Here is a 12,383-nt window from a genome sequence, read left to right as displayed (position 1 = left end):
ACCTATTCCGAACATACAAAAGTACTCTACACTGATTCTGTAGAGCACTTAGATTGACAGACTGTCCTCGAGCAAATGGAGGGATTCTTTAGTTTGTTTGCTATTATGTTTCTTGTTAAGCATGTAAACAGTTTCTTTTCCTAATTGTTCTTCCCGCTCAGGGTGACCAGGAGAACAGGAACAAAAGGGTAAGCTTTTTGCAAGTGTACACCTAGAAACTTAGTGCTGAATATATAAAAATATACAAAATCCCTCTGAATGTATGTAAACACTATTAATAAAAAAAGTTCAGGGAACAGATGAAATAAGTTGGATATTAATTACATTATATTATTATATTATATATGTTATATTCTACTTATATTCTAGTATATTCTTCAGCCATATACTTGATAGGTTACAAAGAAATTCAAAACTATCTAAAATGGGTGGTAGGCATTATTATTTAGTGATATGTGCTGGAACAACCTTGTAGAAGAGCTAATAAAGATATGGTGGAAATGGAAACCAATCTTGTTCTATATTTCACTGTCTTCCAGTCTTCCTTTTTCTGTAATGCATTTATTATACTTCCCCAAAATCTCATTTTCTTTTAATTTTCTTATTGTATCTTAATTTCACTGAGTCTTTACCTTTTCCCACATCTGCCTCCTTTTTCAACACCTGATATTTCAATGGCTTTTTAATAGTTTAAATAAGACCCTGACCTGTGATAATCATGTGGGTTGTGCAACTCGTGGAGCTGCACAAGTACTGCAGCCTGCTCTCTAACACAAATTGGTGACTGCAGGAAAAATCAAGCCAGCAGATTATAGGCAAACATATAGAGGGGTATATGCCCACCCAGATACATTTGATTATTGCAAAGTTCTGTCCCTGACCTGTTCCCATACTTCCCTTTCCACTGACTCTCCCAGACATGATGTAGGTGTTCAAAGGCTATTGCCTTTTAAGACTCACAGAGAGTATCCCTACTCTACAATCTCAGAGATATTTTTCTCTTCTGTTCCTCTCCACGTATAGTCCTTCCTCACATATCTTTATTTTTACTTGTGTATGATGCACAGATTCCCACAAGAATTTGTCAACCTATATTTCTCAATATCCACTCAAAAATCCTTGACCCTTTCTAATGCAAGCAACATCTGGCATGCATGAGATGTTTGGTTTCCCTAACAATCTCTGTTATCTCCAAACTTTCTTACTGTCAGCTGTACTTGTATGCTCATTCTTGGTTCTTCCATCGTATTCTGAATACCTTTTCTCTTTCTCTCTTTCTTTCCCTTACTTCTTCCCATAATCCCTTCCACCCTCCTCCCCAACCAAACTTTCAAATTCTCTGGATTTCCCTGTTAGCCCACCTCATGGCACCAAGTCATCTCCCTTTACTGAAATGTGCAATAGAACAGGATATAGTTTTACTGTGTTCTTTCTTCACCACTGCACGTTTTTTAAAGAACAGAATGAATATAACAAACTATTAAGGTGGGTTGTTCTCCCCAATTTCCTAAGAAAAAGCATACCACCAGCCCCACAGGCAAAACAGAATACCCCACACCCCTCTTTTCCCCATCCTTTCCGAGACCCAAGTCTCTGAGTTTTCACCCCAGTTCTGGAGCCATGGCTGTCCTGTGCAGGCATCACCCCACAGCAGGAAGAGCCGCGCTCAGCCGGGGGTCGTTCCGAGCGTAATCAGCAGCCACGGACCCCATCTGAGCCCTACACCTGAGCACCCGCCCTTCCAGGGGCAGCCCCTCCAGGGCGCCCGCTCCCAGCCGTCGTCCCCGGTCCCGCCCCGCCGGTCTCCGCGGCGGCAGCGCGCTCCCCGGGGGGCGGTCAGGGACGGCCCCCTCCCTGCCTCCCCGCCCGCCCCGCCGCCGCCGGGGCCGCGGCGCCCCCCGCGCCCGGGATGCGGCCGACGGCGGGGTGCCGGCTGCTGGCAGGAGCCGAGGGCAGGCGGGCGGTGAGGCGGGCTACCGCCGCCACCTCCCCCGCCGCGTCTGGGATTCGGCTCCCGCTCGGCTCGGCGGCGATGCGGCGCGGCGGAGCCGGAGCGGCGGGGCCCAGCGGGAGGGCGCGGGGAGCCGCCGGGCGCTAGGCGGGCGGAGGGCGCGGAGCCGCCGGAGCTCTCCAGGGTGCTGGGGAACCTCCCGCCCTTGCCCGTCCGCGCCGACCGGCGGAGCCCCCCCCGATGCCTCGGTCAGGAGCGCTTCAGTGCTCCGCGGCTCGTCCGAGCAGCATGGCTCGGATCGGGCACCTCCGCGTCGTTATATCGGGATTTTATCTGTGGGAAGCCGCGGTACTGCTCAGGTGAGTTGTTTCCCCCCCGCGCTGATTTTCTCGGGCAGCCGAAAAGCCCGGGACTCGCAAAAAGAGCGGCTGCAGTCACTGCCCTCCTCACCGCCTCGGGCAGCGAGGCTGGGGGCATGGAAACTCAATGCGTAGGGTCCCTGCCTCACGGGAGACTTCGTAACGTTGCATTACCCAGAATTTGGTTTCGCATTTTGCATGCTGAAAGCTGTGCGTTTCCCTCACCTGTTTGCAATTAGGGTTTCCCTTTTTGTTCCGAGTTTTGTCACTGTTTTTAGCAGGAAATATAATGCCAATGATCTTAAGAATTCTTCAGGTGCAAACTGGCTCTACGTAAAAGTTACAGAAGATAACCTGAATTGGGAAAATACAGACAATTATTACCACCTGCTCATTTCAGTAAAAGGAAAATCAGGGATTGCATTAAATTAGAAACAGTAAAAATGAAAGCTGAGTGAACAGAGGATACAGTCTAGACAATTTCTTTCAAGAAGGAAACTGTTGGGTGTACCACTGGCAATCAAGGATTTCTATTATGAAAGATAGAGACATATCTGTAAATTATGACCTGAACAGAAGATGGAGATTCATATGGCTTTCTCTCCAGCACACATTTTCTTGCTAATGTAAGTAATGATTTCAATGCAATTATTTTTTTTTTTTAATACATAGCTCTGAAAATGTGGTGATAGCAGCCTAAATAAACTCAAATCCTCTGTGAGAGGAAAATATAAAAAAAGAAAAATCAGGTAGGTAAAGAAGCAGACTTCAGTGTCATCATGTATTCATGGCTGATGCAGAGTTAGACAAGCTTGTTATCAACAAAAGTTCTAGCTCTGTATCACAATAAATACACTAGGACATATAACATGACAATGCCAGAGTTCTTTAAGAATCACATTGTTGCTTGACAAAGATGAAAAAGGAAACTTAAATTGGAAAAGTGATTCTCCAGAGGTAATCCAGAGGATTCTAGATATAACTGATTCGTAACTATAAAGTTAAAACACTAACATGTAGTGCCCCACAATGATAGTACATTTCACAGGTGCTCACAGGTTCACAACACATCTTTCCTTTTTGAAGTTTATCACTTTTTTTTTCTTTTAAATCAACATATGTAAATAGTTTACAATGTGATTTTTTTTTCCTGTAATTGTGCCAAAGAAAGAGATTTTACAGAAGTGGGTCACGTAATATGGGATTAATTGACATTGGGAGAAAAGAGTGAATGCACATACTGCAATTTAAATTTTTCAGTTGCATCAGGTATATGCAGATGACTGAACCTCTGTGTAGTATAGGCAATACAAGCACTACTGTGCCATTGTTATTCTATTTCAATATACATATATATAGAACATACTTATTTTTTCCTGTATATATTATTTAAATACCATCCTAGTATAGAATAATTCATTCTTTATTTTAATGATATAAAAGAACACTATATTCCAAGGGAAGAAAAGTGAAAAATTACATTTTGGAAACCATACAGGTAGTTTCCATCCTATAATTCTGGCCCTATATTTAGTTGTTTCAAAATGTATACAGGCATCTTATTATACATAAATTCAAATTAATACCTTCAGTGTTTAAATAACTGCTGTATTGCTATAGTTTTCTGCTCTTAAACTGTCATTTTGCCATAACGAAAATGGTTACTGTGCACAAAGTCTGTATAATCTGAAAAAGATCTCAGAAAGCTTCTCAGAATCAATGTATATGTCAATATAGAGACAGCTGGTGACTCTAGGTCTAGCACTAATACCTGAGAAACCTGGATCACTTCATCAAGACACACAGGAGTCTTCTCCATTCTTTAAAGTGGAAAAAGATTTTGGTTTGGTTTTTCTTTCTTTGTTTGTTTGTTTTTAAGAAAATAAATAAATAAGTTAAAATACTAAAACCTATAAAATTCCCAAGTTTCCTGTGGCCATAATTCTAGTTCTTTTCCAGCTTAAACATTATTTACATTAGTGTGAAGAAAACAGGGAATAGTAAGATGCTGCTTCCATAGGATGTTGCTTCTACTCTCCGTAAGACACAGAGACTCCTGCCTTAACACCTGTATAACTCCTTAATGAGAGGATGAGTGTCCTACAAATTTCTAGGAACAACCACACCTAAACTGTTCTGCTTGCTCAGACATTGAAAAAAAAAAAAAAAAAAAAAAAGGAACAATCCATACTGTTTTACACAGTGCATTAATTTTCCTGCTCTTCATTAGCAAGCACTCAAGTCTGTGTGGGAAGACTGAAGGAACCAAACAGGAAACACTTCCCATACCTGTCCAATAGCCCTGAGGCTGTTTAATGTCTATGAAGATAGATTCTTATTTTTTATTTTCAAATGAAAGAAAGAAGTATTTTTTCAGTATGAAGTTACAGACTTGTTACTTTACTGAGCAAAGTCTCTGGCCTGGCATGCTTCACAAGAGAAAACTGCACCTTATTTTTCACCCCACATCTAAAGGCTATTCAAATTGAAATCACTGAAACAAGATATATATTGGTCATAGTACGATCTATTTATTAATTTGATTTCTGAATGGAATTTCAGAGAGAGTAAAATGCTGTTAATATTTTTTCATAATATTGTGCATGTTTGTACTGCTATGTGTTAGATTAGTAATGTAATTAAAGTTAATATATTAATAGATTTTAGACATGAAACCAAGAGTTTAAACATGCAGCACTCTGTTATGTTTTCAGTGGTATTTTTGAGGACTGGGAGAAAAGCTATATGCACCAGACATAAAATAAAAAAATATTATTTATTAATGACTGCCAGGCCATATCCCAGTGTGATATTAAGAAGAGGCTAGAGATGTAAAATTGAGGGTAAAATCTAGGGAAAATAATTAACGGAGATTAAAAATATCAGTAATTCACTGCCGAAGAAAGAAAATAAACAATTCTAACGTATGGTTTGAAGTTATAATAATCTCTGATTATTTCAGAGTTTTCATTAAAGTAATAGTGTTAACAAAAATTCCTCTGGATTTGCCTGGATTCCAAGAGGCCACACCAAAAGAAAGATCGTATTTGTTCAGTCAAGATGAAGATCATGTTTGTAAATCAAACAGTTTTGCAACAGCTCTTGAATTTGCAAGAGCACCATCACAGCTCCATTAGATCCACACTCTCAGGAACTTGCCGCGAATTCTGCTTCCTCCTTAAAGGTTCTAGCATAGGCATTTTTAGGTAGACACATATCTGGGGAAAGCACAGGATGAAAAGGTAGATGGAACTATGGAAATGCAAAACAGATTCTCCCTATATGATATTTCTTTAGTTGTCTATATTAGCATAGACCAAGAGCCATGTTAGGATTACACTGCTGCTTCTTCCCTTTCCTGTTCTAATCACTGCCCCATTGGCCATGTATTGAAGGAAGCAATATGATGGAGACAGCTAATTGCACTTAGAAACCAGATTCTTGTGGAAAAGACCTCCATGCAACCTAACTCTGGGGCATGTCTGAGCTCACAGTTAACTGATTTTGAAATTATTCCGGCATTGCATTGCAAATTGATTTCAAATGAACAGCTTTAAGAAGCAGAAGTATCCTTTAAGCCAGCATTAGTTCCTCCAGATAATGAAAGAGAAAAAAAAAAACACATCTAAAAAATATTCAATCTGACATATCACCACAAACAGCTTTGAAAATAAAGATTTCCAATGTTCTGATGAGACTTCTGTAGATTGTTAGTATGTCAGGAATTATACCTACAATAATATTCAGGAAATAAAAGTGTCTTTTAAAATGAGGATATGAATAAAGTTGTGTCTGAAAGAAAATGCAGCAATTCATGATGAGGGCACAGTACCTTTCTTTGACAGTCCTGACTCAATTTGAAAAGATAGTTTCTGTGGGAAAAATCAGTTGACAGACTCCAGGTCCTAATAGAAAAGTTTTGATACGTGTCAGGGAGCAGCAAGAGAAGGAAGGATGAGTGGGAGTTTAGACTCGCAGCAAAGAAGACAAGACCAGGGTCCTGCCAACAAAGTTTGCAGCCCCATAGCACCTCTGCAGGAGTAAAGCAGATCCAGTCCAAAGAGTTCAGCTTCCCAGGCAAAGTTGGGAGTTATGAGGGAGGCCCAAGGACAAGCCAGAAAGTCAGGTCAGCAGATCAGGCTCAGGATCAGAATTAGGAAGGCGCAAGGCTGAGTGAAGTTGTACTTGCGCAATAACTAACACAGAGACCAAGAGCATCTCCCCAGCATTCCTAAATGAGAAAAAAAGAAGGGGGAAAGAAAAAAGGGAGGGGGAAAGAAGAAAAAAAGAAAGGCCAAAACCCCCAGATTCTGGGAGAAGAGGAGTGAACCCCTGCTGAAGCTACTCCAGCTTTTTTATCAAACAGCTCTAATTCAAAGCTTGGCTGCTGCATTTTCAGAACTAGCACTGACGCTGGGAAGACAAACCCCCGGGATGAAGGAAATGTGCTCAGGGTTCTTACAAAATGTCAGGCAGAGAGCGTCGGGGGTCCCTTTCAGGATGTACCTATAGGCAGGCATTGTACTTTCCAAAACTCAGACGAATAGGATTTTTTTTTTTTTTTTTTTTTTTGTGACTAAGAACACGTAATTCAAACTCTCTCACACATTAACCACACCAATCTGAACACTGAAATCCCTTTGAACCAAATCTGAGTTTTATAATGAGTATGAATTTGATCAGAACTCTTACTATCAATTCTTTACTTCTATAAAGCAATTATTTTTGTAAGCCACTACAATGTTTATAATTTTGAAAGAATTGTTTAGATTTCTGAGCTTATAAACTTACAGACTGTAAGAAAATTAAATAAAAAGAAAACTTCAATTAAAACCATGAATCTTCCAAATCTTTCTGTGCTGGTGATATTTTCTTAGTTTTCAGTCTCTCCTAATTCATTCCTAGCAAGTTGATGCTAACAACAGAAAACAAGTGCTGTGCTTCTGTAGGATGAAAAATGTAATAGCTCATGAATCACATTAGTCTTGTCCAGATAACCTAGGAATCATGACAATTAGAGGAAATGAAAATTTTTTATAAGATTAGAGCTTCTCATTTTAACAGATTTAGAGTACAAGCTTCAAATGACCTTACTGAGTATTATGTAATAATACCTATAGGGAATGATTCCCACAAATCAGCTTTTCTCAAAACAAACAATGAAGAGCCTTTCTGTTTGGTGTTGCATCTTCTCCTTCCTACTGCTTTTCCCACTGATCACTGGATGGTCACTGCAAGCGTGAGTGAACAGAGATAGTAGGGTTTTTTTCATGGCTATGTAGGCATTCTGTACAGATCAAATGAAAGGCATTGTTTTGAGGATGAGGATCAATGACCAGCATAAAGGTCTCTCTGAGAGCAGGAAAAGACACAGGTAGAAACTATGTGTAACAAGAAAGCAGGACCAAAGCAGGAGAATGCAGAGAGCATCAGGAAGCAAACAGTCTTCACACTCAAGTCAAGAGAAAAAAAGGTAAGAATCTTTGAGACTGAACTTTTTTTTTCTAGCACAGACTATAACCCATTATTTTTTATGGCTCCTGAAGCAATATGATTCTTCCTGAGTGATGACTTTAGATGTGTCAATATAAATGCTAAGTGGGGTGAGTAAAGTAAAAAGAAAGAAGGAAGAAAGGAAAAAAAAGTACAAAAATAGATAGCATGTAGTTAAAAAAAGCATAAAAGAATACATTTTGTTATTAGTTTTCCAGTCAGCAGTCTAATGAAATGCTCCAACAGCAAACAAGGTAATAATAACAGGTGTATTGTATATTGCAGTGGAATTTCTACATATTGAACAATTCCTCTATAATTTTCCTGTACCACATACCAACCTGCTATTCCTTTAGCCCTGCCATAGCTGTGCAAAATGAGCAGGGACAGGGGAGTGTCAGGACTATTTCCAGGTAGGAACTTCCCTAAGGAAGATCAGCCATGTTCAGGATTATTATTACCAAAGTTTCTATTTGGAGACAGGAAATATAAACAAGATGCAGTTTCCTAGGGAAATTATTTGAAACCACAAAAAGATGTAAAAAGGTTCAAGAAGGCTCTGGCCATGTGGTCCCAGACAGGGCTATTGAAAGAGTGGAACTGCACAAGTAGTGGGGCTGCTCTCCGATACAAATCAATGGCTATAGGAAAAGCAAAGCAGGAGATAACCCTGAGACTGTTTCAGTGAAACAGTAAAGTGAGTAGAAAGCAAACACAGGAATACTAGATTATCTCAGACTGTGAGGTCAAGTTAATTACTATTAATCTGTATGTGATTCTTACAGCTAAAACTAATTTTGGAAAGAGATCATGAGCAAAATCACTACAGCTATGACATTTAAAAAAGGAAACCAGCTTTCTTCCTCTTCCTGATTAAAATTCAAGCTGCAGTTATATCTACATGAGCTACTATCTTTAATTTTGATAATAAAAAATTATATTGGAATATGGTACACATCTCACCATTACTCAAGGCTTCACATAATGCATACAGTTTGCAAAAGACTCCACTATGTCTAGAAATTATCTCCAATTTCTTACAAAAGAAACTTATTTTACCTTTCAAAATTCTGAAAGGGAGAACAATGAGCCTAATGTAACCCTAAATTGCATCTCTGGGTATTCATAGGTACCACAATATATCGTTTCCAAGATGATTTTCTGTAAAATTATCTGTTTGCATATTTGTATAATTTTTACCAACAGTAAACTTTAATTAACTTTAATTTCACAACTAGCCACTCAGATGAGAGTACACTCATCTAGCAAATATAGCTATAACAGTATGGTTCTTCAGATGGTTACATTTTTTTCTACATTACTATTATCTTACCTTTTAGTGGTGACTGCAGAGCTTATGGACTTTTTTGTGGAAGGTTGGTTTATAAAGTTCTGGAGTACTGTCAGACTTTGTTATTGAAAAGATCCTGAGTTTTTGTCCTGGTAAGGCTTTTAATTTCATAAAGTTATCAAAACTCCTCTGTTATGTGTTAGATTCAGTAATGCACAGGCCCATGTAGGCTAAGTTCATCTGGAGGACCAACAGAAGTTCCAATATTGTGAGCAACATATCTGCTGGCTAAGGGTGCCCTACTAGATAAAAAAAATAAATGTCTCAACCTGGTAACTTGCTGGAAAAAGTAGAAAAAAACTTCATATTTTCAAGGGAAAAATAAAAAATTTTGAAATCAATCACGACTAAAGCACTAATTACACACAGCTAATTTTTTATCAAATTCAGTATTCTAAAGTTTATGATAATTCTGTGCTTCAGCATTTGTGTAACACCTTAAATTGATGAACATCTGAGGGATGTTTTTTCGAATGCTAACTGGTCAGATCCATTACCTCTGACAACAGTATTAGCACTGAAATCAAAGTAGGCAGATTTCAGCATCAAATCTCGACTAGATCCAGTAAAAGACTTTATTCTGAAATCCTGGAGGGTTTTTTTCATTATCTATCAAAGTATGCTTCATGTAAATTTCCTTTTTTTTTCTGAAAAAAAAAAAAAAAAAAAGGGAAACAGATTTATCAGAATACATAACATTTATCTGTTTGGTTTAACTATTAATTTGCAAGTTAAAGTAAAATGAACTGTAAAATTCTGTAAAATCTTCTGAATATTGGAAACTCCATTGTTTTGAACATGATACTGCAATTTTTTTTATGGCACTGAGTGAATATGAAATGCATCCACTTGAGAATGAAATACATGATTACAAAAAGTATAATACACTGGAGTACTCTAGTTAAAGGAGATGTTTGTAACCAGTTTCTCTGGATACCTTTAAAATTTTGCCTCCCAAAATTCTAACACTGTGTAAATGAACTCAAATTGTTAAGCACATAGATATGTTCTTAGAGTTGTTTCTCTACAAAGATATTTGGATGTAAGAGTACTCAGATTTTCACATGTAATAAAAATGTGAGCACAAATGCACTCGTTCCAAGTAATGGCTGGCATAACAGCCTTTCTCCTCCTTTATAACAGTGATGACTCCTTCAGGAAACAAAGTGTCTTGCACATGATAACGACTGCAACACATTCAGTCATGTTCTTCTATTCACCCAAATTATTTCCATTTGTTTACACAAAACTTAGAAAACTCAGATAATAAGTGGCGTAAACAAGACTAGTATAGCAAAGACAAAACATGTATCTGAGGGCAAGTTTAACACCACAGTCTCTGTGTGGAAGAGAATGTGTGCATGTGTAGTGGACCAGGATAATTACAGTAGAAACACGAAAGGCTACAAGCACTGTTTTTTAACCTTCACATTATTTTTTCTGACTTCAGTAAGAACCATGCTTCAGTGCATGCATTAGAAAAACTGGGTTCTGTCATTATGTGGCATGAATCCTGTCACTCTCATCATCACCCTGAAGCTCAACCCTGTTGTTAAATAAAGAAAGTCTGATACTGAACTATTACAGTGTTGATTCTGGATAGAATTAATAAAGAGGAAAAAAATTATGATTCACATATCCCATGTAAACTAACACAGCCCCATTCCTGTCTCCCAGACAATTCCAAAGTTCTGAACAGTTTTTTGTTGAAGAAAGCAGGAAAAAAAATTTTGTCAATGCTGTGGCGCAGATATTCAGATAATTTTTTCAAAATTAGAGCCTGAGATCCCACATTCAGTTCTTTTTGACATTAGAAAAATGATTGTGGTTGGTAGAATAAAAAGAAAACTGGAAGATATTCTACCAAAGCCTGTAGTCTTTCATTAGAATAACATATATAAAATTTTCTTTCAAGAAATCAGTACTTTTCCAACTAGAAATATTTTTTTCTTAATTGAAAATTCTTAATAGTAATAACACAGTATCTACAGAATAATTAGACGATTAATCAAAATTAACAATTTCATGAGAAGTGTTTTGGGAAAGAAATTTAAGCAGCAGCGAGCTCTATTTACTGGTAAGTTTTGATGTGTCTGGGCTGTAGTCCTGCTTCCTGAAATACTTTATTTTAAGGTGAGTGACTCTTCAGGCTATATTCAGCTTTTGTCTAACCAAACTTATATCTTATCAAACTTATTTTGGAGCAAAAGTCTCATCCTCCAAACAGCCATCTGACATGATCACTGAAGATGCAGGACAACACTGAAACAAGCAGAGCTTCCCTAAGACAAATGGAATAGTGTTTAATTGAATTGTGCTTCAGTCTCCACAAACCCTGGAGGCTTAATACAAAATCAAATTTTTATCTAATTTTGATAAAGCCCAAACATTTCATTCTGTTATAAGACTTCATGTGAAAAGCTTTATAAATAGTAAAAGAATTGTTTGAGAAGAAAAAGCAAAGAACTCCACTTTTCAATTTCAAGTCATAAAATTAGGTTTTTAAAGCAAACCAAAGCAAAGGAGGAAGAGAAGACTGATGACATTCTAAGTGGTCATTATTATGATTACGATAAATATCTTTTTTCTACAGCTTCACACTTCAGTGGCTGTAGTTCTTATTAATATTGAGTGAGAGTACAGCAAATGAATGGATGCAAAGACAATGGGGCAATGGCGCAACAGGAGTAAAAACGAGACAGTAAATTAGAAATTAAAAAAACCCCAGGAATATGCCATTCAAAAATGTAAAGGACAATTTGGGATACATTCAAAATACAGGATTAATCAAGCAGCTATAATCTGTAGAATTCCGTTTTCAGTATTCATAGGTTCCTCCTAGGTTTGGGAAAAGTTTGCCTTGAGAAACAATAGTTTGCAGGTTTTATCCAGCCAAATGTCTCATTTCAATTAATTCTCCTTTTAATCTAGTCTTGCCTCACTGACATCAGTTGAATTACTATTCATTATGGAGGGGAAAAGCAGAAGCCAGTTCCTGCATGAGTTCTGTTGGTTAGAGGAATGATTCATTAATCATAGAATAAATGTAATTGTTCCACTCTGACATACCTTTGTAGAAGTATATCTCATGATATAAAAAGAGTATTTTCTTAAATTATTTTACTTGGCCATTTTTTAATCTATTACTCCAATATCTTTTCTTCGTTATTCAATTAGCACACAAATTAATCTCTATAGTGAGATAGTAATGCAAGTTTAGACTACCATA

The 12,383-nt window shown here is 37.8% G+C and overlaps 1 protein-coding gene across 3 annotated transcripts in view; it reads left to right on the top strand.

The window, feature by feature from the left end:
- Positions 1–1,811: 1,811 nt before the first annotated feature.
- The window catches only part of GLRA3 (glycine receptor alpha 3), an 82,526-nt gene continuing 71,954 nt past the window's right edge, over positions 1,812–12,383 (top strand). The window contains exon 1 of one of the 3 annotated variants that reach the window (XM_071743197.1): positions 1,812–2,310. In XM_071743197.1, the coding sequence (XP_071599298.1) occupies positions 2,192–2,310 (119 nt within the window). In that variant the 5' untranslated portion in view covers positions 1,812–2,191. Of the gene's footprint in view, positions 2,311–7,539; positions 7,784–12,383 lie in introns of those variants that run through there. The other 2 variants (XM_071743199.1, XM_071743198.1) reach the window with 2 other exon arrangements.

This window comes from Heliangelus exortis, chromosome 4 (genome assembly GCF_036169615.1).
Source record: "Heliangelus exortis chromosome 4, bHelExo1.hap1, whole genome shotgun sequence".
Taxonomy (NCBI): Eukaryota; Metazoa; Chordata; class Aves; order Apodiformes; family Trochilidae; genus Heliangelus; species Heliangelus exortis.
The sequence above is the reverse complement of the archived record's forward strand: the minus strand, read 5'-3'. Positions and strand labels throughout refer to the sequence as shown.